General features: G+C 47.2%; 1 protein-coding gene across 10 annotated transcripts in view; it reads left to right on the top strand.

The window, feature by feature from the left end:
* Positions 1–27,488, top strand: part of FHOD3 (formin homology 2 domain containing 3) — a 521,961-nt gene that overhangs the window by 430,728 nt on the left and 63,745 nt on the right. For all 10 annotated transcript variants that reach the window (XM_027526407.1, XM_027526417.1, XM_027526409.1 and 7 more), the window contains 2 exons: positions 10,892–11,182; positions 20,125–21,005. In XM_027526407.1, coding sequence (XP_027382208.1) covers positions 10,892–11,182; positions 20,125–21,005 — 1,172 coding nt within the window. The remainder of the gene's footprint in view (positions 1–10,891; positions 11,183–20,124; positions 21,006–27,488) is intronic.

Below are 27,488 nucleotides of genomic sequence, written 5' to 3'. Positions count from 1 at the left end.
GACAGAATCTCTCAGGGACTCAACCCAAGGGCAAGGCCAGGGCCCTGCCTGCTATGCCTGCTGGGGAACATTTGACAGCCTTTGTGAATCATGGGAGTTTTCTGCTTGCCATTTCTCCATTTCTAAAAAAAAAGGAACAGATAATACTTTCCCATTTTTCCTCTTACAGAGAATGACAGTTGCCTGCAGTATGTCTTCTTGTCCCATTTTATAAAACATTAAATAGTCCTAAGTTTTTTTGAAGCAAAGTATAAATCCTACTGAAGTTTACTTAAGTAAAGATAAGGCTCAGAGTGGCATTGGGACTGTTGTTAAAGCAGGATATTATATGAGTGCCATGATAATCTCATAGATGACAAATAGACGTCAATATCTGCCAAAGGTCTGAGACTTCACCCTACTTAAAAGCTAGTAAGTTAGCCCGCCATGATCTCATGGATGTTGGCAGAAGACACGAAACTCCTGGGTCAGAAACAAAGGACTTTATTACTCACAGCGATAGTAGTAGCCAAGATAGCAGCATTTGTGCCATTTCTGCAAGTCGCAGTTTCCACAAGGTGATGTGAATAAGCCCACGTGACACCTGCACACACTGAGTGGAACCCTGAGTTGAAGGATCTCAAATCTTTATTGGGCAGTTAGCGCATCTTCCCTTTATCCCAGAGGGAGACGTGATCTTGCTCACAGTGGGCGATAAACCAAGTAGTGGTTGGTTCCAGAGGGAGACTGTCTCTGTCTTACAAGGCTGTTTTCTGTGCATACCTCCTTAGAAGGATGATCCAGAATCAAGGCTATGGTGGCTTTGCTTGTAAGACTCCAGAAATGAGAGACCCATGGAGAATTGTTTCCAAGGTTGGGGTTATAGTGATTTTTAACCAACCTTTATCATCAAATTCTCATTCTAAAAACTGTTTAATGTAAACAAAAAAATCCAAGTTTGAAACAGCTGTTGGCTTGTTTGTTCTTATTTGACAAGAAGAAAGAGTATCAGGAGCTATAAAGCCCAGTGGGGAGCAGATGCTGTGTGCGTCTGGAGATGCTCCAGGGCATCCGGAGAGACAGGAGTGCCTTTCATCCCAGGGGAAAGCCTTTGGTAAGTGTTTACAGCTACAGTCAGAAGGCCTCCCTGGGTGGGGGCTGTGGACCTTCTTCAGTCAGTGTGGTACAGCAAAGAGGAATAACTCTCAGGTTTCTTCTCGCCTCCTTATCTGTGCTCAGGACCTCGCTCTCTCCTCTGCCATCTCCATCTCCCCTCTTTCCCCCCAGCGTCCCTCCTCCCCCATACCCCTGCCTTCCCCCACGCACTCCCCCAAGGCATTTGTACAAAGTGGTATAACACCAGCAGTGAGGCAGGATGATCAAACACTGGTTTTCCAGCCCCTAAGAGGATGCTTTTTCAAGACCTTTCCTGAGTTCCACAAATCTTTAGAGCTTTCCAAAGCTGTGAGATCTTCTAAAGAAGCCACCTCCACCCGATACACTGGGAAGTTCCAGTAGCTTTTTGTTGACTTTCTAGGTTCAGCAACTCTGTCTTTCTTCTAGAACTCTCTAGACTCGAAAGTGTTACTGGGCTTTCATGTCGTGGTCGTCTTCTGTCATTGTGATTTCATCATCTTGTCTCACATTTGTCCTCATTTTGTCTCAATCTTCTTACCAGCTCTTCTTCTACCTGCCCCCTAGGTGTCAGAGTTTTCCAGGATTCCTTCTCCAGCAACTCCCTGTGTTCACGCCACACCTCCTGTACCTTCACAGGCCCATCTGTGATTTTTAGCAACCTGCCGAGTGCTGAAATCCACCGTGTCTGCCTCTCCAGCTGTGGCCTTCCTGAGCTCAGGACTCATGTATCCAACCTCCTTAGACATCACCATCTGAATACGCCTTAGACACTTCAGACTTACTGAGTACCAGTCAGGGGCATTTTGATGGGAGGTGTCCCTCATCTCTCCCCCATAAAACTAACAAATCTGCTCATACCTCCCAGTCCTTGTCTGGTTAAGACCATTTCTCTTGGCCTCCTTATTTAAGTTGGAAGCAGATAGGTAACTTCGACTTCTCCCTTAATGCTTACCCCTACATCCAGTCAATCACCAAATGTCGATGTGCTCTTTTCCCTCAAATCAGCCCTCTCCCTTGTCTCCCCGTTGTCAATGCTTCAGTCCAATCTTAACCATCCCTGATCTGGACCATTTCTATAGCTTCTACTATATCTCACCTCCCCAGGTTCTTCTTATAGCCCAATCCCCTCCCCCCCCCAAAAAAAATCATGTCTATACCATGATTTTAAAACCCGTTAGTGGCTCTCCATCATCTACAACATGAAGTTAAGACCTTGCATGGCACTCAAGACTCTTGGGTATCCAGTCCCCACAATGAGTTTCTTACCACCATAACCACCTTTACATGTTACGCTCCATCAGGACCAAACCACCCTCAAAGTGGAAAGGTGTCTTGTTCTGTCTCTGTTTTTCTCTTGAGCCATTCTTGAATCTCATGTGTCTCTTGTGGTTTAAACAGCTTACTGCACCCAGTGTGATTTAAGAGTCCAAGAACCTGTAGTTGGAGAGAACGTGGCCGGTGACTCTAAGCCCAGGACTTCTTATAGCGTTCCACTGAAGCTCAGTGAAAACTGGCTTATCAGAACTCTGAGGGCGGGTGTGGGATCTCCAAGGTGGTATCTTCCAAAAGGACTTTTAAAAGTAATTTTGAACATATATGGATTTCATCTTAAGAGGTGGTTTAGGCCCGAGCCTGTTTGAAAACTCTGGCTCTAATTTTGAGGACAAAGCTGGATTGTATTTTAAAGGCATACAAATTCATTAGACCGGTGAATCGGTATTTTGCAGGTAATATGTGTCTTTTTGGAATAAGCCTAAGTGGACTGAGTTTGGGCCCATCCTAATGAACCTGTTCCTATAGAGCAATGATTCTCAGCCAGGAGTGGTTTTTGCTCTCAGGGGACATGTGGTAGTATCTGGAGATATTTTTGGTTGTCAGAACTGGGAAGGAGCCAGGAATGCTGCTGAATATCCGACAATGCATAGGACAATAGGCTGCAGCTCCCCACCCCCCCACCCTACCGCAACAACAAAGACATATCTGACCCCAGATATCCAGAGTCCTGAGTCTGAGAAATCCGGCTCCAGAGTGAATCTGAGTGAACAGCTTAGAAAGAATTGGCCCGACACCAACGGCAAAATCTAAAGAATTTTCAAAGCTGTGAGCATTTTCTCTTGGGACCTTTTTCACATTTATATGATTAAACCACAAGTTTAAAGTCCATGGTGTTAGTTATTAGCTCTGAACTGAGGAGGTCCCTGGAATCCACACCATTTGGAGCAGCTATCATAGAACTGGCTGGCCCAGCCCTCAGTTTCATAAGACCTGCCAGAAAGCCAAGTCCTGGCAAAGTCATCGAGACACCATCACAGACTGAAATCAATTGAAGCCACCCAAAGACTTATTAAATTCAGATCTTTCTACCAGCCGTTTATCTCTTCAAAGAGAAATTGCATGACAGGGGATTCCAGTTGGACACTCTGGACTCAGCTGTCAGGGACATTGATGAAAGCAGAGCCGGAACGCTCGTGCCCACTTTTTGTTTTGTTTTTTTTTCAGGAATGGTTATATACTTGTCTTTGTGGCTTAAGTCACCCACCACACAGTGTAACATCACGATTAACAGCCCAGGCTTTTCAATCAGGCCGATCCAAGTCAAATCCCAGCTCCGCTCGTCAGTAAGGTTCTGTTGGAAGTAGGTGACGCATGCTCAAAGGGCCCACGGGCAGGCCGTGAAGGGACCATGTGCAGAGGTGCAGAGTGGGGCCTTCAGAGTACACGGAAGTGCCCGGAGACGAGCAGCAGCGGGGAACTGCCAACACCATTTCTGCCTCCAGGCCTGGAAAAACTTAAGGGAACAGCTCGGGCTGGGTAAGAGCTGTAGCCTTGGGAAGGGAGCCCTGAGGACAGGAATGCTGGCCTGACATCTTCTGCCCAGCTGGCCCCTCATAAAGAGCGGGAACATAAACATGCCAGCCTCGCTTTCCTCCTGCCTTTGCAGGTGCCTCCCAGGGCTGACCCACCTGGAAGTGAGGGAAAGCAAACGCATGAGCTCCTCCCTACAGAGGCTGGCCTCCAGGGCACAAAGCAGGACAGAGAATGGGTCTCGGAGCAGGCCAAGAGTATCCAGCATGCTGTGTGGCCCTGGATGAGTTACTTAACCTCTCTGAACACCATTCCTCGTTTCTCACATGGGGACATTAATCTTCACATCGTTGGTAAGAGAAGTAAATAGGGTGACATGCACCCATGTGTCAGAGGCACTCTGTAGATGGTAGCTTTTGTTTTTAATTCACTTAAGGCCAAGCAGAGTCTGAGGTCAGGTAAGATCAGATGTAAAGTTAGTGCGGACAAAGAACTAGCTAGTCTGAGTTGATGTCTGCCTTAGCTGACTTGAAACAGGGACGAGCTGCCTGAAATCCTCAAGACCTGCTCGCTCCTCTTCTCTTGCCCAGTTTTGTGATCTGTATCAAGGACATCTCGGTCATTAGATAGGGCACCCTTTTCTCTTCTTTCAACAAACGCAGTTACGTTTTTCCTCTTCCCCCGTGGTTCTCAGGTTGATGGTTCTCATCCTGGCTCCCAACCTCTCTGCTATAACATCTGTTTCCTTTGGATAAAGACTCCCTTTTAGTGGTCGTGCTCAGTTTATGAGTCCCTCCCCACAGGCTGGCAGCAACCCAGTTCCTTGTTACTTCTTTTGAATATACTGTAGATCTCTTCCACATTCTGTAAATTATCCCGTGTGTGTATGTGTGTGTGTGTGACTCACTCGTGTCTGATTTTCCAGGCAAGAATACTGGAGTGGGTTCCCATTCCCTCCTCCAGGGGATCTTCCCCACCCAGGGATCGAACCCAGGTCTCCCACATTGCAGGTGAATTCTTTACTGCCTGAGCCAGCAGGGAAGCCCATGTTATCCCCTACCATATCTCTTTTTAATGTTTAACTATTTGGCTGGGTCGGGTCTTTGTTGCAGCACACAGGATCTTTGCTGTGGTGTGTGGGCTTAGGTGCTCTGCAGCATGTGGGGTCTTAGTTCCCTAACCAGGGATCGAACATGCATTGGAAGGTGGATTCTTAACCACTAGACTGCCAGGGAAATCCCCCATATCTCTTTAGACAGTTTAATTTTTTTTTCTTTCCCCTCCCTTCTACTCCCCCACCTCCAACCTTAAAATTTAAAGTTCTCTGAATCAGGTCAGTGCAGGTTCCGGCCAAATGCATTTTTCTGGCCTTTGCTAAGCGTGTCCTTGCAATGCCAAGATCCCATCAGTCTGCTGTCTCAGGATGTGGTCCAGGAAGACAGATCCCAGCTCTGGACGCCTTCTGTGTTGCCAGGCATTTCTTGCCATGTCCTCATTTCATTTCCAAGCTTGCACCCACCGCGGGGAGAAGGGTTGTCTGGCACCTGGACCTAAGCCTTCTCAGTTTCATCCCACCCTCGCTTTCTAAGAGCAGTGAGAGACCCCTCCCCACAGAGAGGTTGGGATTTAGTAGACCGTTTGTGCTCTGGCCCCTGGCCTGCAACACTCCCGTGCCCCTTGGATATGAACACACCGCCCGCCCCCACCCAGGGGATCCCTTGCCCGTGTGTTCTTCCAATGATGCCCTTTATGCGTTTTCTTCTCCTCTTGAGCCCCATCAGCTGGCATTTACCTTTCTTCTCAGCCTCTTTGTCTGCAGGGTTCTTGTCTGCTTCCTGAATGTTCACCCCATACTGACTAGGAGTCTCCCCATGAAGCTACCAGCCCATCTCAGCTGTCCCCGTGGGAACTGCGGTTTGTCTGTGACGTGGGTATACTTAGGAGTTCTCTTGGGTCAAGTGGAACATGGCCCGTCTCTTCCTAAGCACCCATCACCCCCCACAGTGTGAAGTCCCAGGTCCCTAACTCACCCTCGAGGCTTGCTGCCCCAGCCCCCGACCCCAGACGTCTTTCATTCCTCCTGCTTGCCCCATGCCCCTGGTCTCTGCGCATGCTTCTCCCTCTGCCCAGAACTCTGCCCAGTTTTCCCTCTAATTCCTTTTCCCCCTTGAAGACTGTGCTTAGTACCGTTTAAGCACAGGGTCTTAGGACCCTTCCCAGGCTTTGCCAGAAACCCTTGCCAGACCCTCCCAGGGCACCATGCCTTTGCTCTTAGAACATCCATCACATTTATAAATATTTGTCTATTGTGGCTGGTGGGAACTGAGGAGCTGGGGTTTTCCCTGTGTCCTCTGACGGTGGGGTTTGCCCACCTTTGCTCTACAGAAGTCACGGGTGTTGTGTGGGATCTCTTAGCAGCTCTGTAACTTCCGTGACAATAAGCACGAGGTCTGTAGTGCTGGATCTGGGTTGTGTGTCCTTGTGCTTCTCACCGCTGACACCATTGCTGGGTGTCCATGAAATGTTGTGAGCAATTTTCATCCCTCGGTATTGGCAAATGCCTTAGCTCCCTGAGGACTTCCACTGCAGGCCTTCGTGGTTCCTCCTGTTTCCCCAGGGACTCAGCCAGTGTGGATGGTACTTTCCCCCAGGGTGCTGGGAGAGCAGCGGGCGTGACTTGGGGCGGTGACTCCAAAGGAACAGCTGTGTGTTTGTGCAGGGGACTGTTGGTGATAGCTGCTGCTGCTAAGTCACTTCAGTCGTGTCCGACTCTATGCAGTCCCATAGACGGCAGCCCACCAGGCTCTCCCATCCCTGGGATTCTCCAGGCAAGAACACTGGAGTGGGTTGCCATTCTCTTCTCCAGGGGATCTTCCTGACCTAGGGATTGAACCCAGGTCTCCTGCACTGCGGGCAGATGAGCCACCAGGGAAGCCCTATCAAGGATCTGCTGCTGCTGCTGCTAAGTCACTTCAGTGGTGTCCGACTCTGTGCTACTCCATAGACGGCAGCCCACCAGGCTCCCCCATCCCTGGGATTCTCCAGGCAAGAACACTGGAGTGGGTTGCCATTTCCTTCTCCAGTGCATGAAAGTGAAAAGTGAAAGTGAAGTCGATCAGTCGTGCCCGACTCCTGGCGACCCCATGGACTTCAGCCCACCAGGCTCCTCCGTCCATGGGATTTGCCAGGCAAGAGTACTGGAGCGGGGTGCCATTGCCTTCTCCGTTGGTGATAAAGGTGCAGACAAAGAGAAAGTGAAGGGGAGCAGAAATGTTCTGGAGTTCAGTGTCTAGCTTTGGGGTGTTTCCTAAGTGTCAATGAGAACTTTCTGAGCAGATACTGGTCCAAAGACCACACTGGGGGCCCTTGGACGTGAAAGGAAGGCAGAGTCTTGGCCCCCAGGTTAGTCGTGCCTTGATTAATGCAGCTTGAGGAGGGCTCAGCTGTGCTTCTTGTCCAGGGACTTCTTACTCATTTCTCAGGTCCCTCACTTGGCTGCCTGGCCCCATGCCACCGTGACCCCACTGATGCGATTTTATGGCCTGTTGCCAGCCCGGTGGTGAGCCCTCTGAAAGCAGGAGTGTGTGTTGTGTCCTGGACACACCTGTCACCTGGTGTATTCTGTGCAGAAGGTGTCAGGAGTGAGCAGCCCAGGTGTATGCCCCCTGTCCCCTCCCTTCTCTGTCTTTGGTGGTTTGGCTTGATGGACTGTGTGTGTGAATGTTCTTTAATTGGTTCGTCAATAGAATAGCATCACACACTGCAAATTTGCAGTGAGGCCCGCGTTCTGGTCAGGACGTAGTTTTGGAGACGACAGTCTCCCCAGCAGTGATGAAAGAGAGACAGCACCCCAGGAGTCAGATCACACGTTTAAATGTCTGCTCCAGGAAGTAAGACCTGAACAGAGCGGGATGAAATTACACTGTTTATTCCGCAGAGTGTGTGGCTTTCTAGAGCTTGCACGTCTCTTGCCTCACTTGTCCCTAAAGTCCCTGGCTGATCAGGAGCCAGAGTCCCTGCTTAAAATGGAAGGACACGTGAGAGTGGAGTATGTGTAGGCTGGAGCCAGACAGCCGTCAAATGATGGATCCTTCCTGCTTTGTCTGCCAGTTTGCTGGGGATGGGGAGTAGACCCAGGCTGATGGCAACCAACTGCAGCCGTCTCCCCGTCAGCGATAAAGCCCCACAGAGGCACCCTCGCCAATTTTCGCCATATGCTCACCAATTAAAACTTAAATGCACGCCACATGCTAGGCTGTTGGAAACACATTTTCATTTTGATGTGGCTATTCTGAAGTAAATGTGTGTAAGAACATATGCTCTCTGTCAACCCAACGATGACACTGCTGTTGCTAAAACTGTGCTTTTGCTGTGCTGGTAAAATGAGGGGAGTTGTGTATCTCTTTGCTAAATACTCTATTATCAGATGAAAAGGCAGTTACCTTACAGAGTCCTTCAACACCGAAGGGAATTTTTCTCCAAGGTCTGATCACTCTCTCCCTGTACCCAGCTCAGTTTTTGCTTTTAAGGAAAAACACTTGATATACCCATTCTTGGGCACACGGACCCACAGTCGTGTGCCCTTCAGGTTCTTCCTGCTGCTGCTAGCCCGTGCGTCTCAGTCTGGAAACTGATCTCACATGATCAGACGGGGCTTCCAAAACCAGCCCTCTTGGGGATACCCCAGAGGGACACCCAACAGACTGCAGAGGGTCTACGCCACCTCACCCTCATCTCCTCCATTCTCCCAGGAAGCCGGTGCCTATGCTAGACTGGAGTTTCCAGCAGAAGTCTTGCCATGTGTCATCAAGCCTGGGGAGGGGTGGTGGGCAGAAGTCCCTTCATGCTATACATCCAGTTCCCACATAAAAGGCCCTGGGGCAGTTTTGGGAAGAAGATCACTTCCCTGGGGTGGCTGGAAGTTACCCAGCACATAAGGAGAGGCTGGCATCTCATCTCTCTACTGCCTCGCTCTCCAGTTCCCAGACTCATTCTCCAGGGAAGACAGCCTGAGAGCAGATGAGGGGTGGGGGTTTTGGACCCAGTGAAGCCTGGCAGAATGGCTTCTTGCTGGGATGCTGAAGGGCACCTGGGCCCCCTGCCCAGTGAGGCCTGAGCTTTTCTCTTGCATAGTAATGCCACTGCCTGGTTTGCTGGGGGAGCTGCGCTGGGTGCCCTGTTCCAGCCATCCCTGCTCACCTGAGCTGGCAGATTGTCCCGACAAAGAGAGAGCCCCCACCCCCCGTCATCTGCCTGTTCTTAGGTGTCTGGGCAGGCCCCTCACACTTCTCCCATGCACAGACCCTGCCTGAATCTCTGCACTGCTTGGAGCAGTGTGTGTGTAGACTTAGAACACGTGCTGTGGGTGGTACTGCCAGGATTCCAGCCATGTGGCTCTGCCCAGCCCTCAGGAGCGACTGCTCCTCACCTGGCCTTCATGGAAGGCTATATATCTATATCTATGTCTATATCTATATATATCCCCAATCATTTTGCCATCCATCCACAGCTCACAGCTGAGAGGGTTACTCAGTAAAAATATGCAAATGGCAGATTGTGTCATTTCCCGGCTTCTAGGGGATGACATCCATAGAACCTGAGCCACACATCTCCAGCCTTGACGGGTTTAGAGTTATTTGCCTGTGGGTGATTCTCATAGATAGCTTCCAAGTGTATGGACTAACGTCACATTGAAAGTGAAAATGTAAAAGTGGTAGTTGCTCAGTCGTGTCCGACTCTGTGAGCCCATGGACTGTAGCCCGCCAGGCTCCTGTGTCCATGGAATTCTCCAGGTGAGAATACTATAGGGGGTAGCCATTCCCTTATCCAGGGGGTCTTCCTGAACCAGGAATCAAACCTGCATTTCCTGCACTGCAGTCAGATTCTTTCCTTTTTGAGCCACCAGGGAAGCAAACGTCACATTATGAGCAGACATGATTCAAGCAAAGGGTGACAGACCTCACTGGTTCAGTCACTGATAGAAGCTCTGTCTGGGACTCCCCTGGCGGTCCAGTGGTTAAGATTGGATGCTCCCACTGCACGGGCATGGGTTCTGTCCCTAATCAGGGAACGAAGACATGCCACACAGCTCAGCCAAAGCAAAGTAGAATTACCCAATGAATATTTATTTATGTCAACTGGATATATTTTATATCAACTGATAACTTAAAATCAGACTGCTCTTCGCTAATCAGCTTGATTCACCATGAACGTACTTCCTCTCTCCCTGAAGAAGCAGAAGGACCATGTATCAGTCTGCTGTTGCTGTCTAACAAGTTACCACAAACATAGCTGTTCAACACAGCACCTGGTTATTATCTCATGGTTCCCACGAGTCAGAAACCCAGCCTGGCTAACTGGATTCTTGGCCAGGAGTATCTCAAGGCCATAGTTAAGGCTGTGGCTGGTGGGGCTCTTATTGGGAGGCCCGGGAAGGGTCCACTTCCAGGGTCTTTCAGGTTGTTGGCAGAATTCAGTTCCTCGTGCCTCCAGGACTGAGGTCCCTGTTCCTTGTTGGCTGTTGGCCAGGAATCATTCTCAGCTTCTAGAGGCCAGCACATTCCTTGTCGATGGGCGCTTCCATCTTAAAAGCCAGCATGGGTGGGACAAATACTTCGTGTGCTTGTGATCTCTCTGACATCCTTTTCTGGTGCTAATAAGAAAACACTCTGTTTCTAAAAGGCTCACCAGGTTGGATCAGGCCCACCTGAGAGATCTCTGTATTGTAAGGTTGAGCAACTTAAGACACGAATGCCAGCCGCCATCCCCTTTCCTGTAGTGTTTGATTGAATAACCAGGGCTATTTTCAAATGCCAGCCGCCATCCCCTTTCCTGTAGTGTTTGATTGAATAACTCAGGGCCATTTTCAAATTCTGCCTGCCTCACGTCTGTTCTCCCTTTCGCTCCCTTTCGCTTGACGTTGCCTCGAAATTCCCGTCCTCACTGTAATCTCCTCTGTTGTCTCCCCCAGCCAGCGCCGGGGAGCCTGGGCCTGAACCGGAGGCAGACGTGGAGGCAGAGGTGGGGCAGGTGGCCGATGAGGCCGGCCAGGAGCTAGCCCCTGCCAGCGCAGGAGCAGAGAGCGAGGTGGAGCGGGCCCTGGACCCCGAGCACGAGGAGCGAGCCTCCCTGAGCGAGAAGGAGCGGCAGAATGAGGCAGTGAATGAGCGTGACAACTGCTCGGCCTCCAGCGTCTCGTCCTCCAGCAGCACGTTGGAGAGGGAGGACAGGGAGGACAAGCTCTCCCGGGACAAGGGCACAGGTGAGGAAGCCCCGCCCAGGGCACCTGGCTCACTGGCCTCCGAGTTGACCTGCTGGCCCAGCTCGCTCCCCAGACGGTGCCCCGTGTCTGGAGGAGGGTGCGTGTCCACACTCAGCCAGCCAGCAGCTTCCTGCCCCCAAGATGGGCTCCCTCCCTCTGCCATGCAGCTGCACCATCACTTTACAGCTGGGAAAGGGCCATCAGGGACTTCTGAGGAATGAGCCCCAGCAGAGAAATTCCTCAGCTTCCTTCTAACTGTTAAATTGTGAACAGTAAGTGTGCCTGTTTTCTGGTTTAAATTTAGAGACACATCGTGTTGTTATCTGCTCCCTTGAAAGAGTTAATTTTGCAGTGAAGTATGTTGAGCCATTGTGCCTAAAGATTCCAGACCAGAGCAACTTTGGTAAAATGAATTGTATAAGTACTTTTAAAAAGGGCCAGTTCATAGCGTGCTGAGGTCAGTTTGATGGGTTCTGCTGGAATGTACGTAATTTAGGTAATTTTCTACAATATACTCAGGACCACTGTTTTCTTCCATATTAAGTACGTGCTTTTTCTTATAGAATCATACCTTTTTGGTATTATGCCTGATGGTCATTCAGTTTCACCTGTTTGATGGTGACTTTATGTTTAGGGACCAAATGGAATATTAGTTCTCATTAGGGCCTTGGGGAAGGTGACACAGAGGGTTCTAGAAATTGTAAGTGATTCAAATAAGCATTTGAATGATTTTTAAAATTTTTAATTGGAGGAGAATTGCTTTACAATGTTGTGATGGTTTCTGCCATACAACAATGTGAATCAGCCATAGGTATACATATGTCCCCTCCCATCCCCATCATTTGAATTATGATTTGTGTGTGATACCATGAAGTTGGTGTTCTGACTCATGACTTGTGTGTGGTGTCGGGAAGCTACCTCTCTTGACAGATACTCCTTACCTGTGGAGACATGTCTTATGGGGCAGCCTTCATTAAGTTACACAGTGACACAGATTCAAGGCTCCACAAGGGACTGCCAATCAGTGGCATGACCCATGCATGATGTGTTAGTTCACAGATTAAGAATACAGTCTCCCTGCAGCCTGGACAAGTGAACAAAGATTGAATGAATGAATGAAGCCATAATTCATTCAGGAGACCTGTCAACCAGTGGCTTAGTCTAATATTTCAGTTTTCACAATTATATAATTATATTTAATTAAATATATATAGTCTCAATGAAAAGGAAAAGGCTTTGAAGACTTTGTTTATGTCTTAGGAATCATTGCATTGAAAATCTTGTGTCTGGTTGAATATGTGGGTACTAAAAGGATTACATATATTGATACTAAATTTCTTTCAAAGTCAGATTATAGTTATACTCTCAGATTTTACTCGCTGTTATTCATATTTAACGTAATTTTGGTCACAGTACAGAGTGTCGGGTAAGTCGTGTTGATCAGTTTGACCTTAAATCATGTTTTATTGCATTATGAGTAGCTTTAAGGATTATTCATCTTAACTAGGTTTAGCAAGCCTAAAACATATCAACAAGTTGGATTAGTAAAAATAAGCCAGGGCAAAGAACTTTCTTGGATCAGATTGCCCAATATCCTTCCAAATAAGGACAACTTTCCAAAAATGGAGACTCTACTCCCAGTCTAGAACCATTGACTTCCTACCGAAAGCTGGTGGTGTCCAGGAATTGGAGCTTTGCAGTGTCTTTTCTCCTTCAGTCTGGTGCTGTTAAGGGATGTGGCCATGTTTATTTGTTGTAGCTTATTGGTTCCTAAAATATCCCACTGCTCACAGCCACCATCAGCAATGAGGAATCAGGGAAGCTCTGTCCTCATAATTCTTGCTTTTCAGAATCTTCTCAACCAAATCACAAAGGCAATCAAAGTGATTCCCCATGTTTTTGCTAATGGTTGTAGCTATTATTTGAGAATGAATTTGTAGAGCTTGAAAGAGATTCAACTTACTGCAAGTGTGTGGTTTTATTTTTCTTTGTTTTTGGTGTTGTACTGCCTGGCATTAGAATGAAAGGCTTTATCGTAGCATAGATTACACTTTGTTGTAGTTACTTCCAAAATCGTGTTTTGTCTCTACTTGAATGCAGTGAGGATGGGGTTGTCTGTCTTTTTCATTGTGAGTCCTTCCTAGCTGGGGACCCAGAACATAATAGGGGCTCATAAAACCACCGATGAATGAAGAAGTATCAGGCTAAGATGGAGAAGCCCCATTACTCCCAGTTCCTCCCTCTTACAACTAAAACATCAACACCCTGGATGTAATAGAACAGCCAATCATAGAAGGACGCTGATAGGTAGAAAGAAGGAGGCAGACTGCCTAGGAATCTTTTGACTTGAACAGCACAGCAGTGAAGCTTCAAGGAAAGCTGATTCCCTTAACCAAAGGGTTGGGAAAGGTGATGCCTAACAGAACAGAAAATCTGTGCTGCTCTTAATAATCACTCTATCCTCAACAAGGTCTAATGGAAACTATGCCACTGTCACACTTCTCTTCCAATCCAGTGGTTTCAGTAAGATGGAAGAGGAGGTAGTCTTCTGTACAGACCCATATGGAAACAGGGGTGATGGCTCTCCAGTTCCCTCCCCTCCCTCAACCCTGTAGTATCAACGGGACTCAGAAGGGAGTACTGTCGCCTGCCCAGTAGAAGCAGATTGCACTCCATTCCCCTGCTGGGATACTGTTGGCCTAATGAGGAGTTCATAGTCATTCCCTGCAGGGAGAAGCAAGTGAATCTCAATTCTCCCAGCAGGGTCGAGTCAGTGGGGTCCTGTGGGGATCTGAGCCTTCACCTGAACCGCAATAGGACCACACTTAATGAGGACCTGGCGGAAAGACTAATGGCCTTCTCTCTCTTCCCACCGGTACTCTCCTTGTCCTCAGTGCCAGTGAGGGCCCAGAGGGAGCCAAGCCTCCGTCCCCACCCAGCATAAACAAGGTAGAATGATGTGGTTGGAGGTGGGACTAGCCATTGGTGGGGACTGGTGGAAAACCAAGCCTTCACTTCACTTGGAGACAGTGAGCCAATGGGAGTCAATGCTTCACGTCCACTGGGAAGATGCTGCTGGGGTCAAGGGGCTTCAGCCCATCTACACTGAGGGAGTGAGTCAGCCTTCTTCCTGATGACAGTGGGACCCAGCGGGGAGCTGAACACATACCTGCACCAAGACCTACAAGCTATGCCCTGAAAGGGTGAAAGTGAAAGTGAAGTCGTTCAGTCGTGTCCAACTCTTTGTGACCCCGTGGACTGTAGCCTATCAGGCTCCTCCATCCATGGGATTTTCCAAGCAAGACTGCTGGAGAGGATTGCCATTTCCTTCTCCAGGGGATCTTCCCGACCCAGGAATCGAACCTGGGTCTCCCGCATTGCAGGCAGATGCTTTACCATCTGAGCCACCAGGGAAGCTAAAAGGGTGAGTATCTGCTAAAAGAGAAGGTTAAATATGATCCAAAATCTATCCCATAATACCCAACACATCCAGGATATAATCAAAAATCACTCATCATGTCAAGAAGCAGGGCAATGACATCTTGAATGGAAAAAGACCATCCAGAGATGCCATTATTATGGTGACTGCTTTAAAACCTTTGACAGGTGCTGGGGTGATCTGTCAAAAGTTTTAAAGTAGTCAGCATAATAATGCTTTAGAGAACAGTTACAAACTCTCAGGAAATACATTAAAAAAGTCTTAGCAAAGAAATTTTCAAAAAAAGAACCAAAGGAAAATTATACAACTGGAAAATGCAAGCTGAAATAAAGTATTTGACATACTTTATATTTGATTATAGACAATAAATGAAATAATCAGTGTATTTGAAACCAGATCAGTGGAAATTACCAAATCTGAATAGCAGAGAAAAAATAGACTAAAAATGAAAGGAGCCTCAGGGACCTATGGGACTATGTCAGTAAAACTGACATTCATTTCATCTAAGTCTAAGAAGAGGAGAGAGAATGCAGTGTGGAAAAATGTTTGAGGAAATAATGGCTTAGATTTTCCCAAGTTTTGCAAAAGGCATAAGCCTACAAATTTAAGCTGAGCAAATCCTAACAAGGATAAATCCAAAGAAATCGACAACAAGACAAAAGATAATCAAATTTATGATAACTTAAAGCCAAATAATACTTTTTTAAGACAAAAAAAAATGGTGTTATACCTATAGAAGAGCAGCAGTTCAGAGGATAGCGGATTTCTTGTCTGGATCATGGAGGCCTACAGAAAGGGGGACAGCATCTGTCAAGTGCTGAAAGACCATAACTGTCAGCGATGAATTACATGTACAGTAAAAGTGACCTTTAACAGTGCAGGGGAAATAAAAGCATTCTCAGTAAAGAACAACCAAGAGCATTTGTCACGAGTGACCTCCCCTTGAAGAATGGCTGAAGTAAGTTCTCTGAACAGAAAGGAAATGATAGAAGATGACTTGGGACTCCAGAAAGAAAAGAAAAACAGAATGGGTAAAAATAGGAGTAGATAAACATGCTATGTTTTTACCCATGTGCTTCTTAAATCATATTCGATGGTTGGAACAAACATTAGATTTGCTTTATGGTGTTCAGCATATGTAGAGGAAATACTTAAGACAGCTGTATTTTTAAAAGTGGGAGAGTAAACGGATCTAAATGGAAGTAAGGTTTCTGCACTTCAAAGCAGTAAAACATCAATTTGTTTTTGTTTAGTCACTGAGTTGTGTCCGACTCTTTGTCACTCAGTGGACTGTAGCCCGCCAGGCTCCTTTGTCCATGGGACTTGCCAGGCAAGAATATTGGAGTGGGTTGCTGTTTCCCTCTCCAGGGGATCTCCAGGGCTCAAAACTGCATCTCCTGCATTAACGGGTAAATTCTTTACCACTGAGACACCAAGGAAGCCCAATACCAATAGACTAAATAAGGGAGTGTGTATACTGTAATACCTAGAGCAACTGCTAGGAAAATTACATGAAGCAATGTACTCAAAAACACTATAAAAAAGTCACATTGAAATTCTAAAAAATGTTCAAGCAATCCACCCAAGACCAAGAAAGGAGGAACAGACACTGAAACAAGGATCAAACAAAACAAATAAAATGGCACACTCGAGTCCTAACACAGCAAGTGAAAGACAGAGATTTGAAGAGTGTATAAAGACACCAGTCAACCACGTGCTCTTATGTACAACACTCATATCAAATGTAATGACATGGGCAGATGGAAAGTTAAAGGCTGGGAAAAGATGTCATGCCAACATTAATCAGAGAAAAGCCATATTAGGGCTATATTAATATCAGATGAAGTACACTTCAGAGCAAAGGAAATTGCTAGGGACAAAGAAGCACCCTACGTAATGATTTAATAAAAGACATACATGAATGAAGAAAGTAAACTTAAAAGCCAACATTTAAAATGTTACCTGATTATGCTCTTTGCCTAGTTGCCAAAATAAGAAATTGCCAACATTTCCCAATAAATGGAGAGAGTGAGGCGGTCTGTTGAGAGAGACTCAGTCACTTTATCTGCCACAACTTCCTGGCATCAAAGCAGTCTCCCTATTTACGGGACTGTTTGAGCAGCTGTAGTGATTTTTCTATCGTGTCCTCAAATGCCACCTCCTGTCTCTTTGATGGTGGTTATCATCAAAATGTATTTTGTTTGTGAAGGCAATCTCCAAGAGGACTCAAAACCTCCTTGTTCTGGTGTTGGGCGCTTGGTGAGCTTAGGCCACTGTTGAGCAGAGCACAGAGGACAAAACCACAGTGGAAAAATCAGAGCACTTGAGGGCCTTGGGCTTCCCCAGTAAGTGCTTCCTCACAGATGAAGGCACAGCCACAGGGGAGAGACCAGTGTCCTCCCCCAGCCTGTCTGATCCAGCTCTTTGGTAGAGAAAAAGCTCATGCTGCTCACGTCCTCGGCCTAGGTCTCCTGCCCCCTCCCCAAATGAGCAGCCACAGAGGCCCTTGGATGTCTGATGGAACGCACAGCCTGAAATGCCCACCGCACAGCCCTGCTGGACCTCAGGAAGCAAGCTCAGAGGAATGACGTCCCTGACCATTTATCTGTTCATCCACTCATCCTAGATGCTGGGGATACAACGGGGAACAAAGCAGACCCAAATCCCTGCTCTTGTAGAGTTTACATTCCGAGGAAGAACACAATTTAACAAATAATTATAATCATTCCAATAATGGGACAAAGGCAGCAATAAACTCAAAGAGGAAAATGTGTGGAAGATCAGACAGTAAGACATGCTCGGGTAGAAAATAAAGCAGAAAAAGATGATCAGCTGTGGGCGAGAGGGAGGTGTGCACAATTTTAAATAAGGTGGTCGGGGAAGATTTCACTGGGAAGACACTATTTGAGCTAAAACCGAAAGGAAGTTGAGAAGCAAATTGTGTGATTAACTGGGATTGCCCCAGGAGAGGCAAAGGTCCTGAGGCTGGATCACATAACGCCTGGTGAGTTCTAGGAATGTCAGGTCAGTGCTGTTGCTGAAGAGGTTCGTGTGTGTATATCTGGGGCGGCGGCAGTGGCTGAGGTCGTGGTAGGAGAGGGGGAGAAAAAAAATTAAGGTGGGATCACGCATGGCTTGTGAACACTGACGGGTCACTGGCTTTTTGTCTCGGTGAAATGTGGCACCTTTTGCAGACTTAGAGCAGAAAGATAAGTTGGACATTGCAAAACGTCACGTGGCTCTGGGGTTGAGAACTCACTGTAGAGGGGCGAGCGTGGAAGCTGAGATCAGCTGGATGCTCCCTTGTTGGCAAGCAACCTCGCTAGTTCAGACTGGGGTTGTGGCAGGAGTAGTGATGAGAAAAGTGATGGGATTCTGGATGCAACGTGAAGATTAAACTAACAGGACTCTGCTGTGTGGGATGAAAGAACAGGATAAAAAGTCAAGGATGACTCTGAGGCTTTTGGAATTGGCAGCAATTACATTGGATGGATGAAGGATGGATGAAGTGGCTGCAACTGAGGCCAGAAATGACTGCAGGAGAAGCAGGTTGGATGAGTGGATGGGACTGAGGGCAGAAGATGGCATTTAAAGGCCTAAGACTGGATGAGATGAAGGCTAGGAAAGGGAGTGTAGATGGAGAGAAGAGGTCCACAGACACTTAAAGGTTAAAGATAAGGAGGAACCAACACAGGAGACTGAGAAGGAGCAGCCAAAGAGAAGGCAGCAAACCAGGTGAGAACAGTGTCCGGGAGGCCGAGAGAAGGATGTGAGTCAAAGATGAGAGGGTAACAGCTGCGTCTAGTGCGACAGGAAGGTCATAGGTCACCCAGAAAGGAGCATCTTTGAAACAGAGCACAAACTTCATTAGACTGGGTTCAAGAGAGAATAAAGAGAGAAATTGGAAACAGCAAAACAACTCTTATATGCAGCTTTATTCTTTGTTTGTTTTTTTAACCTTTTTATTTTGTATTGGGGTAAATCCCATGGACGGAGGAGCCTGGTAAGCTACAGTCCATAGGGTCGCCAAGAGTTGGACACAACTGAGCGACTTCACTTATTTTTTCACTTTTTAGCCGGTGAACAACATTGTGGTAGTTTCAGGTGAACCTTGAAGGGACTCAGCCATACATACACATGTATCCATTCTCCCCCCAACTCCCCTCCCATCCAGGCTGGCAGTAAGTTTGAGTAGAGTTCCATGTGCTCTACAATAGGTCCTTGTTGGTTATCCATTTTGAATATAGCAGTGTGTGTATGACCTTCCCAAACTCCCTAACTCTCCCTTCCCCCCGCAGCTTTACTTTAAAAGACTCTGTGGGAGAGGGAGAGGGTGGGATGATTTGGGAGAATGGTATTGAAATACGTATAATATCATATATGAAACGAGTCGCCAGTCCAGGTTCGATGCACAATGCTGGATGCTTGGGGCTGGTGCACTGGGACGACCCAGAGGGATGGTATGGGAAGGGAGGAGGGAGGAGGGTTCATGATGGGGAACACATGTATACCTGTGGCAGATTCATTTCGATATTTGGCAAAACCAATACAATATTGTAAACTTTAAAAATAAAATAAAATTTTAAAAAAATAAAGAAAAAAAAGAAAGGAGAAAATTTGGATCATAGCTGGAGAGATAAGTAGAATCAAGTGAGGTTTTTTGTTTTCATTTAGTGGGTAAAATTATACTGTGTTTATATCCCAGTGGGAAGACCTAGTGGGAGGAGCATGGGAGACGCAGGATGGAGAATCATGGGAGCGGATGAATCCCACTAGAGGACAGGGGATCAGTAGTCATAGGACAAACGTCAGTGTTCAGGTGCAGGTGGGTGAGTGGAGGCAGAATGGAGGCCCTGGAAGAGCTCTGACTTTGTCTATTAAGTTTTTGAAACAGAAAGCAAGGTGATGCTTGCAGAGGATGAGTTGAGTAGGGGAGCCTAGAGGAAAGAGGAGGTGTATGGAAAGCCATCTAAGAGAGGTCATGGATGGGGCCGCCAGGCAGCATTAAGGGTCTCCTGAAGACTGGTGGCCGTATGACCAGTGGTACGGTCTGCACGTTTCTCCAGGAGTGTTTGGATTCACTGGTGCAGAGGTGGAGTAGGGAGAAAAAGGAGTAATTCTACAGCCTTTTAAGTACCTGCCATGGGTGAGAGGGCATTTCCTTGCCTCCCTGTGTGTAGTTAGGGCAGTTGCCCTGAGTGGGTCCTGACCAGCTATCATGGGTGGGCAGAAAAGGCGAGGAAATTTTTTCCCATGAGCCTAGGCCAGAGCCACAAGCCCTACGAGAGTGTTGGGTCCCTAGAGTGGGCCATCAGCCCTTCAACACAGTATCTCTTTTGATCAAGAGCATCTTGTCAACCGTGACCACCTTCCTCTTCCATTGCTTCATTTCTGGGTCTTCCTGATTGCTCCTGTGTGAAATGCCCACGTGTTGTCTGGTTGGCTCTCTCATGGTATTGAGACCGGTGTGATGTTCTCATTTTTTTCTCCTGTGTACTTTCAGGTTTGTGGTCTGCGGGTGTTCAGGATGCCGGTGTAAATGAGCAGTGTGGCGACATCCTCACCAGCAAACGGTTCATGCTGGACATGCTGTATGCCCATAACAGAAAGCCCACGGATGACGAGGAGAAAGGGGAGGGCGAGGCCGCAAGGACCGCGCAAGGGGCGGAGGCGGTAGCCAGCCTGGCCAGCAGAATATCCACCCTGCAGGCCAGTTCCCTGGCCCAGGATGAGAGCGTCAAGAGGGTGGACGTTGGTTGTCTGGACAACAGGGGCAGTGTGAAAGCCTTTGCAGAGAAATTCAACAGCGGGGACCTAGGGAGGGGGTCCGTCTCCCCTGACGCAGAGCCCAATGACAAGGTCGCAGAGAAGACATCAGCTCAGCCCAAGACGGAATCTGACTACATCTGGGACCAGCTCATGGCCAATCCCAGGGAGCTCAGAATCCAGGACATGGATTTCACTGACCTGGGTGAGGAGGACGACATTGACGTCCTGGACGTGGACCTGGGTCACCCGGAGGCCCCAGGGCCGCCTCCCCCGCCCCCACCCACCTTTCTGGGTCTGCCGCCCCCACCCCCTCCGCCCCTGCTGGACAGCGTGCCTCCCCCTCCAGTCCCCGGTAATTTATTGGCTCCCCCTCCAGTATTCAACGCTCCTCAGGGCTTAGGGTGGCCCCAGATACCCAGGGGTCAACCGGCATTCACCAAGAAAAAGAAGACCATCCGTCTATTCTGGAACGAAGTCCGGCCTTTTGAGTGGCCGTGTAAGAACAATGGCCGCTGCAGAGAATTCCTGTGGTCGAAACTGGAACCCATTAAGGTGGACACCTCCAAGCTGGAGCACCTGTTTGAGTCTAAATCAAAGGAACTGTCCGTCTCCAAGGTATCGCTTGCATCCAGCATGCCTCTTCATTTGCTGAGTTACTTACAGATGTTGGATAGAACGGAGAGTTTTGTTATACATAAAATGCCCTTCGTGTTGCTCTTACTAATTTGCTTAAAAAGGCAGTTGGTATAAAAATTTGACTTTTCATCCAGTACCCTGTGTCAAACGTTAGGTGTGAGCTAAATGAGTAAGGGACCTTTTGTTGCTAACAAAGCTAGCAACTTATTAACATCGATAGGCAAGTAGCTTTCCAAGAACCTAATAACCTGGAGGAAAAAAAAAACAACAGTGTTTACCCAGGGATTGTTAGCATAGCCTGACGGCAAATGTTGACATTCACTAGAGGAAAGTAGACGTGCTAATTTATCAAACACAATGACTTCATCCTGTGGATGTGTTTATTCACGCTCACATTTGTTGTTTATGGTTGATAGTGGTTTAAACCTCAGCTGTAAGACAGTAGGCTATGGGACATTTCTTCAGCTAATCCCCTGGCTGAGTCAACTTGCTACCACTATCTGGATGCTACTATACAGCCATATAGTTGGCATCCTGTAAACATTATACGTGTATCTAGATTTCTTATTTCTCATAGATGTTTGAGAACCCTGAGGGCATTGCTGGTGTAGTGTCTTTAACAGAGATGTTCTATCTACTTTTATAAATGAAGAGCTTTGTATATGAAGTTATTGGGCATCAAAGATAAAGTCGTGACTAAGGAGCACTGATGAAAAGGCTGTGTGATACTGGATCACAGATTTTATTTCTGATGATTCACTGCATTATTAGGGTCTCCTTTACCTATCTTAAAGAACTGATCTAAAAAAATAACTCTTGTGATCCTGAGTATATTTCAGTTTTAAAACAGGTTTAAGGCTGTCTTCTCAGGGCCCTGAAATAAGAGAAAACACTTTTCAAAGGATAGTTTAGAGTAAACATGCTGGAACTTACTATTGTGAATTAATTTTGGCTCCATGGGTTGCTCCGTTTAGCATCATTTTGGATGAGTATAAGCTGTCTGAGTTGGGCTCCTTGATCTGCCGGCCAGGCTCTGATTTGGAATCAGTGTGTGCAGGCTTCCTCGGGACAGGAGTATCCTTTCGAGAAGAACCTGAGGATGGAGTTTGTGCCTGTCACCATGTGTGATGCTGAAAGGCTAGGCCGGGAGCTCTAAAAGGCCGACTTCCTGTTAAAACCTGTAATGGGGCCGGGGGTGGGGTGGGGGAGATGGGTCTGGAACTACTTGCTGCTCTTTCCGAGTTGGCCTTTACCCTTGAGTTAATGTCTGCTCAGTTCCAACAAGGATGGGAATCTGAACCATTTCCAGCCCCACCCCATCCCCAAGTCAGAATTCCAGCTTTTTCCTGTTTACAAATCCAACTGCCAAGATCCCAAATAGAAAGCCATACCAGGCAGTCCTTTCCCCCAACTGTAAGTAGAACCCTCTTGTTCTCTCTAGAAAACCATGCCATGGGAAGTGCTATTGCTCTCCGTGTCTCTGTGTCCTGACTTCCAGGACTGGTCACGTGTGGTGATGAGCCACCCACGTGGCCCCTTCCACTCTTACCATCAGACCTGCCATTTGGGAGAAGGCTGGCCTGGCGTGGTTAAAACAGCTGTTGGGATCACCCAGGACGTGCCCTTGCTCCCGCTGATCTGGTTGGCCCGTCTCCTTCATCCCACTCCTTCCCACGTGGGCCCCTCTGGCTGCCTGGACCCCCCGGGCTTGTCCTGATTGCTCCTTAGCCTCAGAGGTTGCCAGCTTTTGACTTGGGGTTGAGGGGGTGAGAAATTAAAGAGTCCCAGTTGGCAATGAAGGCACTTCCAACTTCATTTTTCCAACTTTATTTTAACTCAAGAAATGACAAAGTGAAAAGCTTCCTTGAGAAGACCCCAGATGGGCTCACCTCCCCAACTTCTTCTCTTGGTGCTACTTGTGATCAGTGACAGGAGCCTGGTTGGCACCCTCCCAGTGGCCCAGAGTTCAGTTCTTTCTTGAAGTAGGTGGTGACCTCTTAAAAACCTGTATTGCCCAGCTACAAAGGTTCACCTAGTTTTTATAAAGTGAGAGCATAAGAGGAAAGTAGCATGTTGAAAATTTACCTGGTTCCAGAATGTTCTGCATTGGGACCCAGGAGCCCATTTTGGGGTGGAGATAGCTAGAAAATGTGAGCAGAGACTATTTACAAATATTACAAATGGTGAGGATGCAAATTGGAGAGTTGAATCTGTTGTATGGCCTAGTATAGCTATAACCAACGTGACGTTTGTTTCTAATTCTTGACTATGATGTTCGTAAAACTCAGCTGTAAATAGCTACTTGCAGATTCTGGCTCATGAGAAGTTTTCCATTAAGAACAATAGAGTGCATCAAAAATAAAATATGCTTCACAGGGCAGCACAGAGCAAAGGGAATCAGTTGTACTTTCCATCAGAAAACTTACACTAGACCAGTGTTGCAGGGCATGGTGGTGACCATCTGAGTCATCCCCTAGGGATTCATGTGCCAGATCCAAGGCTGGGGTGACCACCTCATGGAGATGATAAGAACAGAGAGATGTGCTTTGTGATTTCCTTTCCAAATAGTTTCTAGAACTGGATCTACTTTTCTTTTTCAGCAGGTAATATACATACATACATTTATATGTATATATTTATATATACATATGGGCTTCCCTGGTGGCTTAGACAGTAAAAAATCTGCCTGCAGTGCAGGAGATGTGGGTTCAATCCCTGGGTGGTAAAGATCCCCTGGAGAAGGGAATGGCTACCCACTCCAGTATTCTTGCCTGGAGACTATATGTATAGCTTTTTAATAAGATAGCTTTAATTATGCGTTATAGAGAAAGACAGAAATTTTGTACTACATTTCATCATATTGTGTTTTTGCTGTTGGTCTAAGATGTGGAGAATGGCATAAGAGATGGTTAAAACGACCCCAGAATTGGGTATCAGGGCAGAAAACCCCTGGGGATGGGGAATCATCCCAAGAAGCCCCAGGAAGTGGGCTTCCAAGCTGTATGCCTCATCTAGGGCAGCCAAGTCCCTCTTCCTTCCAAAGGGCAGCTTTTATATCCCTGGATCCAGACAGACCACGGAAGATGTGGAGCAGAAGAGGGGCCCAGAAGGAAGAAGGGACCTGGCTTCACCTTTGGGGACTCATGGCTGTCTTATTCACCTGAGTTCGTTGCTTTACCCTGGGGAGGGGCCTCTGGAATGGATTTGGAGACATTTGTTCGACTTTATTTACCTTGAAGTTTCAAACCATTTCATAAACTACTAGCAGTGACTTTTTAAGAAAATCCAGAGATGATTTATTTTGTCTGGGGTAAGCCCCAGGCCGAGTTATTTTGAAAGGCTCCCCCGGGACTCAACCAAAGCTATGAACCATTGATTTAAAGTGAAAAATAAAGCTCCAGTGAGGGGAGCATTGCGCCCACCATCATTCTCCACGTTGACTTCACCCCTGCCCCACCTCTGTTTTATTCTGCAGAGAAGAGAAGAAAATCTTCCTACTCTTTATGCAAATTCAGGTCATAAGGGAATGTTGTTTTGTTTAACAGCACCCTCAGAAAACCTGAATTCTGCCTGAAAATTCCAAGCCCAACTTTGGGACCATCCTTATCTAAGATGGTCCCCATGTATGCGGCGGTCCCAGTGGAATTATTAAGAGCACTCTCTTCACCTCTCAAAAGTCTCTCAGTTAGGGTACTGGATAAACTACAGTAACATTGGAAATGTAACTGTTTGATGGTTGGCCTTTGCTGTAAAGACTCAAAGAACCAATATGGGAAATTAACTTTTTTTTTTTTTTTTTTCCTAAATTTACCAATAAGCAAACCTGTTCTGGCCAGTTCCACAGAAATGTTATTCCTAACTAAAGGTTTTTCAGCTTTTATTTAGGCTTCCCTGATAGCTTAGTTGGTAAAGAATCTGGCTGCGATGCAAGAGACCCCAGTTCGATTCCTGGGTCGGGAAGATCCCCTGGAGAAGGGACGGCCCCCCCCCTCCAGTATTCTTGGTCTTCCCTGGTGGCTCAGCTGGTAAAGAATCCGCCTGCAATGTAGGAGACCTGGATTCGATCCCTGGGTTGGAAAGATCTCCTGGAAAAGGGAACGGCTACCCACTCCAGTACTCTGGCCTGGAGAATTCCATGGACTACATAGTCCATGGGGTCGCAAAGAGTCGGACACGACTGAGCGATGTTCACTTTCATACTCTCTTTCATGGCTTTTTTGTTGTTGTTCTGTCTTTTGCCTTCATGCTTTCCCACGTATATCTCCCTCATTACAGAACTTGGGAAAATTTCATAGCAGTCACATTGTTATGATATCTGTATTGAGGCATCACTGTCATGGACGCTTTCTCAACGGGCAGTTTTGAAAATATCCTGTGGCGTCACCCTTTTGGCAGTTAGCAGGGAGTGAGGAGGGATGATTTCCCATTTCTAGAACTCGTGCCTCGCTGAGCCAGCCCTGGGGTCTGTGACAGTGATGCTGACAAGCATTTTGAGAGGTCGGTCGCCTTTCATGGAAATACTCTCAAACTTAGCAGTATTCTCCAAGACTCTGAGTTCTCTTAATAAATCATGTCCTTATCCCAGTTTCTATTTTCAGTTACTGCACCCTCTGGGATGATAAGTTCTGTGTGCTGAATATCCACTTTTTAAAACCGCATCCTTTACTGCTAGTAAAATTGCTCTTTAAAAACTCAAAGCTGTGATCCTCCATGGCAGCATTTCAAAAAACTTTGGAAGGCAAGCCCTGTCCACCTGCCTGGGTTGCAAGCCTCCATGATCTTTGCCCAAGCTCTCCTCCCTACTCTGCTTGCTTCGTCCTCTCCCCCGACGTGGAAGTTTGTGCCTTCACGGTGGCCCTTCTCTGGACCTTAGCCGTCTTTATCATGGCATGCCACTGCAGAAGCCCTGGGGCTGTGTGCAGAGATGGAGCAGGGTTTTGTTTTTATTTCCAAGTACCACACCCATGATCCGGTTGCATGGGGTTAGCAATGGCCCAATGTGTACCGTGTCTTCGGGAGCCCACTGTGCTTGACCCCAGAGCCTCGCAGAGCTCATTAACCCTCAGGTGTGGAAGGATGCTTTCTCAGTCACTGACAGCTCAGCTCCCAGGGCTGGGATGACCCTGACATCAGTTGGGCATCTCAGATTCCTTTTAGCATCAGTGAAAACTTCCTGCATCATCTTTAGCTGTGGGGATATTATCCCACATCATTCATGAAAGTAGCAAGATCAGACCTTGCTGCATCTTTGAATGACAGGGATGGGGGAGTGGGGGGAGCTCTGTTTTTATATCCTAAGAAATGTTCTCCGATCCCTGCCTTTGATTTCCTATTTTTAAATTGTGTTCTTCTTTCTGAAAGAACAACTTTTTACTCACCCAACAATCCCGTCTCAAGCCTTAAGACTTTTTGCAAGTCTAAGTTGGTGACTCTGGTCACACTCACATCTTTTAGACCTCTGTGCCCACTCCTGATCAAGGAGGTTAGGACCTCTGAGATGGAACCCAGGCATCACTGTTCTTTAAAAGTGCCCCTTGTATCCCCACAATTGTAAAGCACTGACCTAAATACATCACATTTCCTGGTTTTCCTTCAGAAAATGTCAGTAGGTTGATCAGCCATGTCTCCTCCTTAGGTGAGTGATGTTGCGTTCCTCCCAGTCGGAGGTGGTGAGTCCGTGTTTGCCCTTTCTGCCCTCAGCCATGGAGGCAGCTGAGTCTCCTGGCCCAGAAGGAGACTGTCCTGTTCTTTTCTCCAGAATGCCCCCTTTCCATTAGTCCTGGAGTCCAGTCTTTGGCCTAGAGGGAATTTAGCATGTGGAAATAACCATAACATTCTCCTCCTTGAAAACAGAAAGCAAGTCGTTCCCTCCCATCTCCTCTGCAAGGAGACCTTCAGAACCTCCAGATAACTCACTCACTGGACCTGCTTCCCACTCGGGGGCTCCGTATGCCGGGGGGTCTGTGCAGACTCTCACGAGCATCCGAGAGTTCATTTCAGGAAGCTCCGGGTGAGTTGCCCATGTTGGGAAGCAGCCCTGGAGGCTAAATTGAGAACCAAGTCCCTACACTGTCCCCTGGAATTATCACTGTTGGGGTGGGGACACTGCTCTGATCTGACACTCCCGTGTACCTAGGTGCCTCTCGTCAGTAAGTGTAGTACATGTGTTAGTTATGAAAAACATGCATTGATAAACCATATATTTTTAAAATATAATTTCATTAGGTTAAAAATGATTTTTTACAAAAGAGCCAATAGTGAAAGGAGCTAAAGCACTATTTTCCAGGTATTAGCCTAAGTACTTTACATGTATCCATACCAATAATACTATTTTTTTTTTATTCATTTATTTATGGCCATGCTGGGTCTGCATTGCTTTGCTCGGACTTTTGCTAGTTGTGGTGAGTAGGGTCCTCTCTTTGTTGCCTGACTTCTCTTGTGCAGCACAGGCTTTAGGGCTTC

Source organism: Bos indicus x Bos taurus, chromosome 24, assembly GCF_003369695.1.
Source record: "Bos indicus x Bos taurus breed Angus x Brahman F1 hybrid chromosome 24, Bos_hybrid_MaternalHap_v2.0, whole genome shotgun sequence".
Taxonomy (NCBI): Eukaryota; Metazoa; Chordata; class Mammalia; order Artiodactyla; family Bovidae; genus Bos; species Bos indicus x Bos taurus.
Note: the sequence above shows the minus strand (reverse complement) of the source record. Positions and strands in the feature narration are given on the sequence as shown.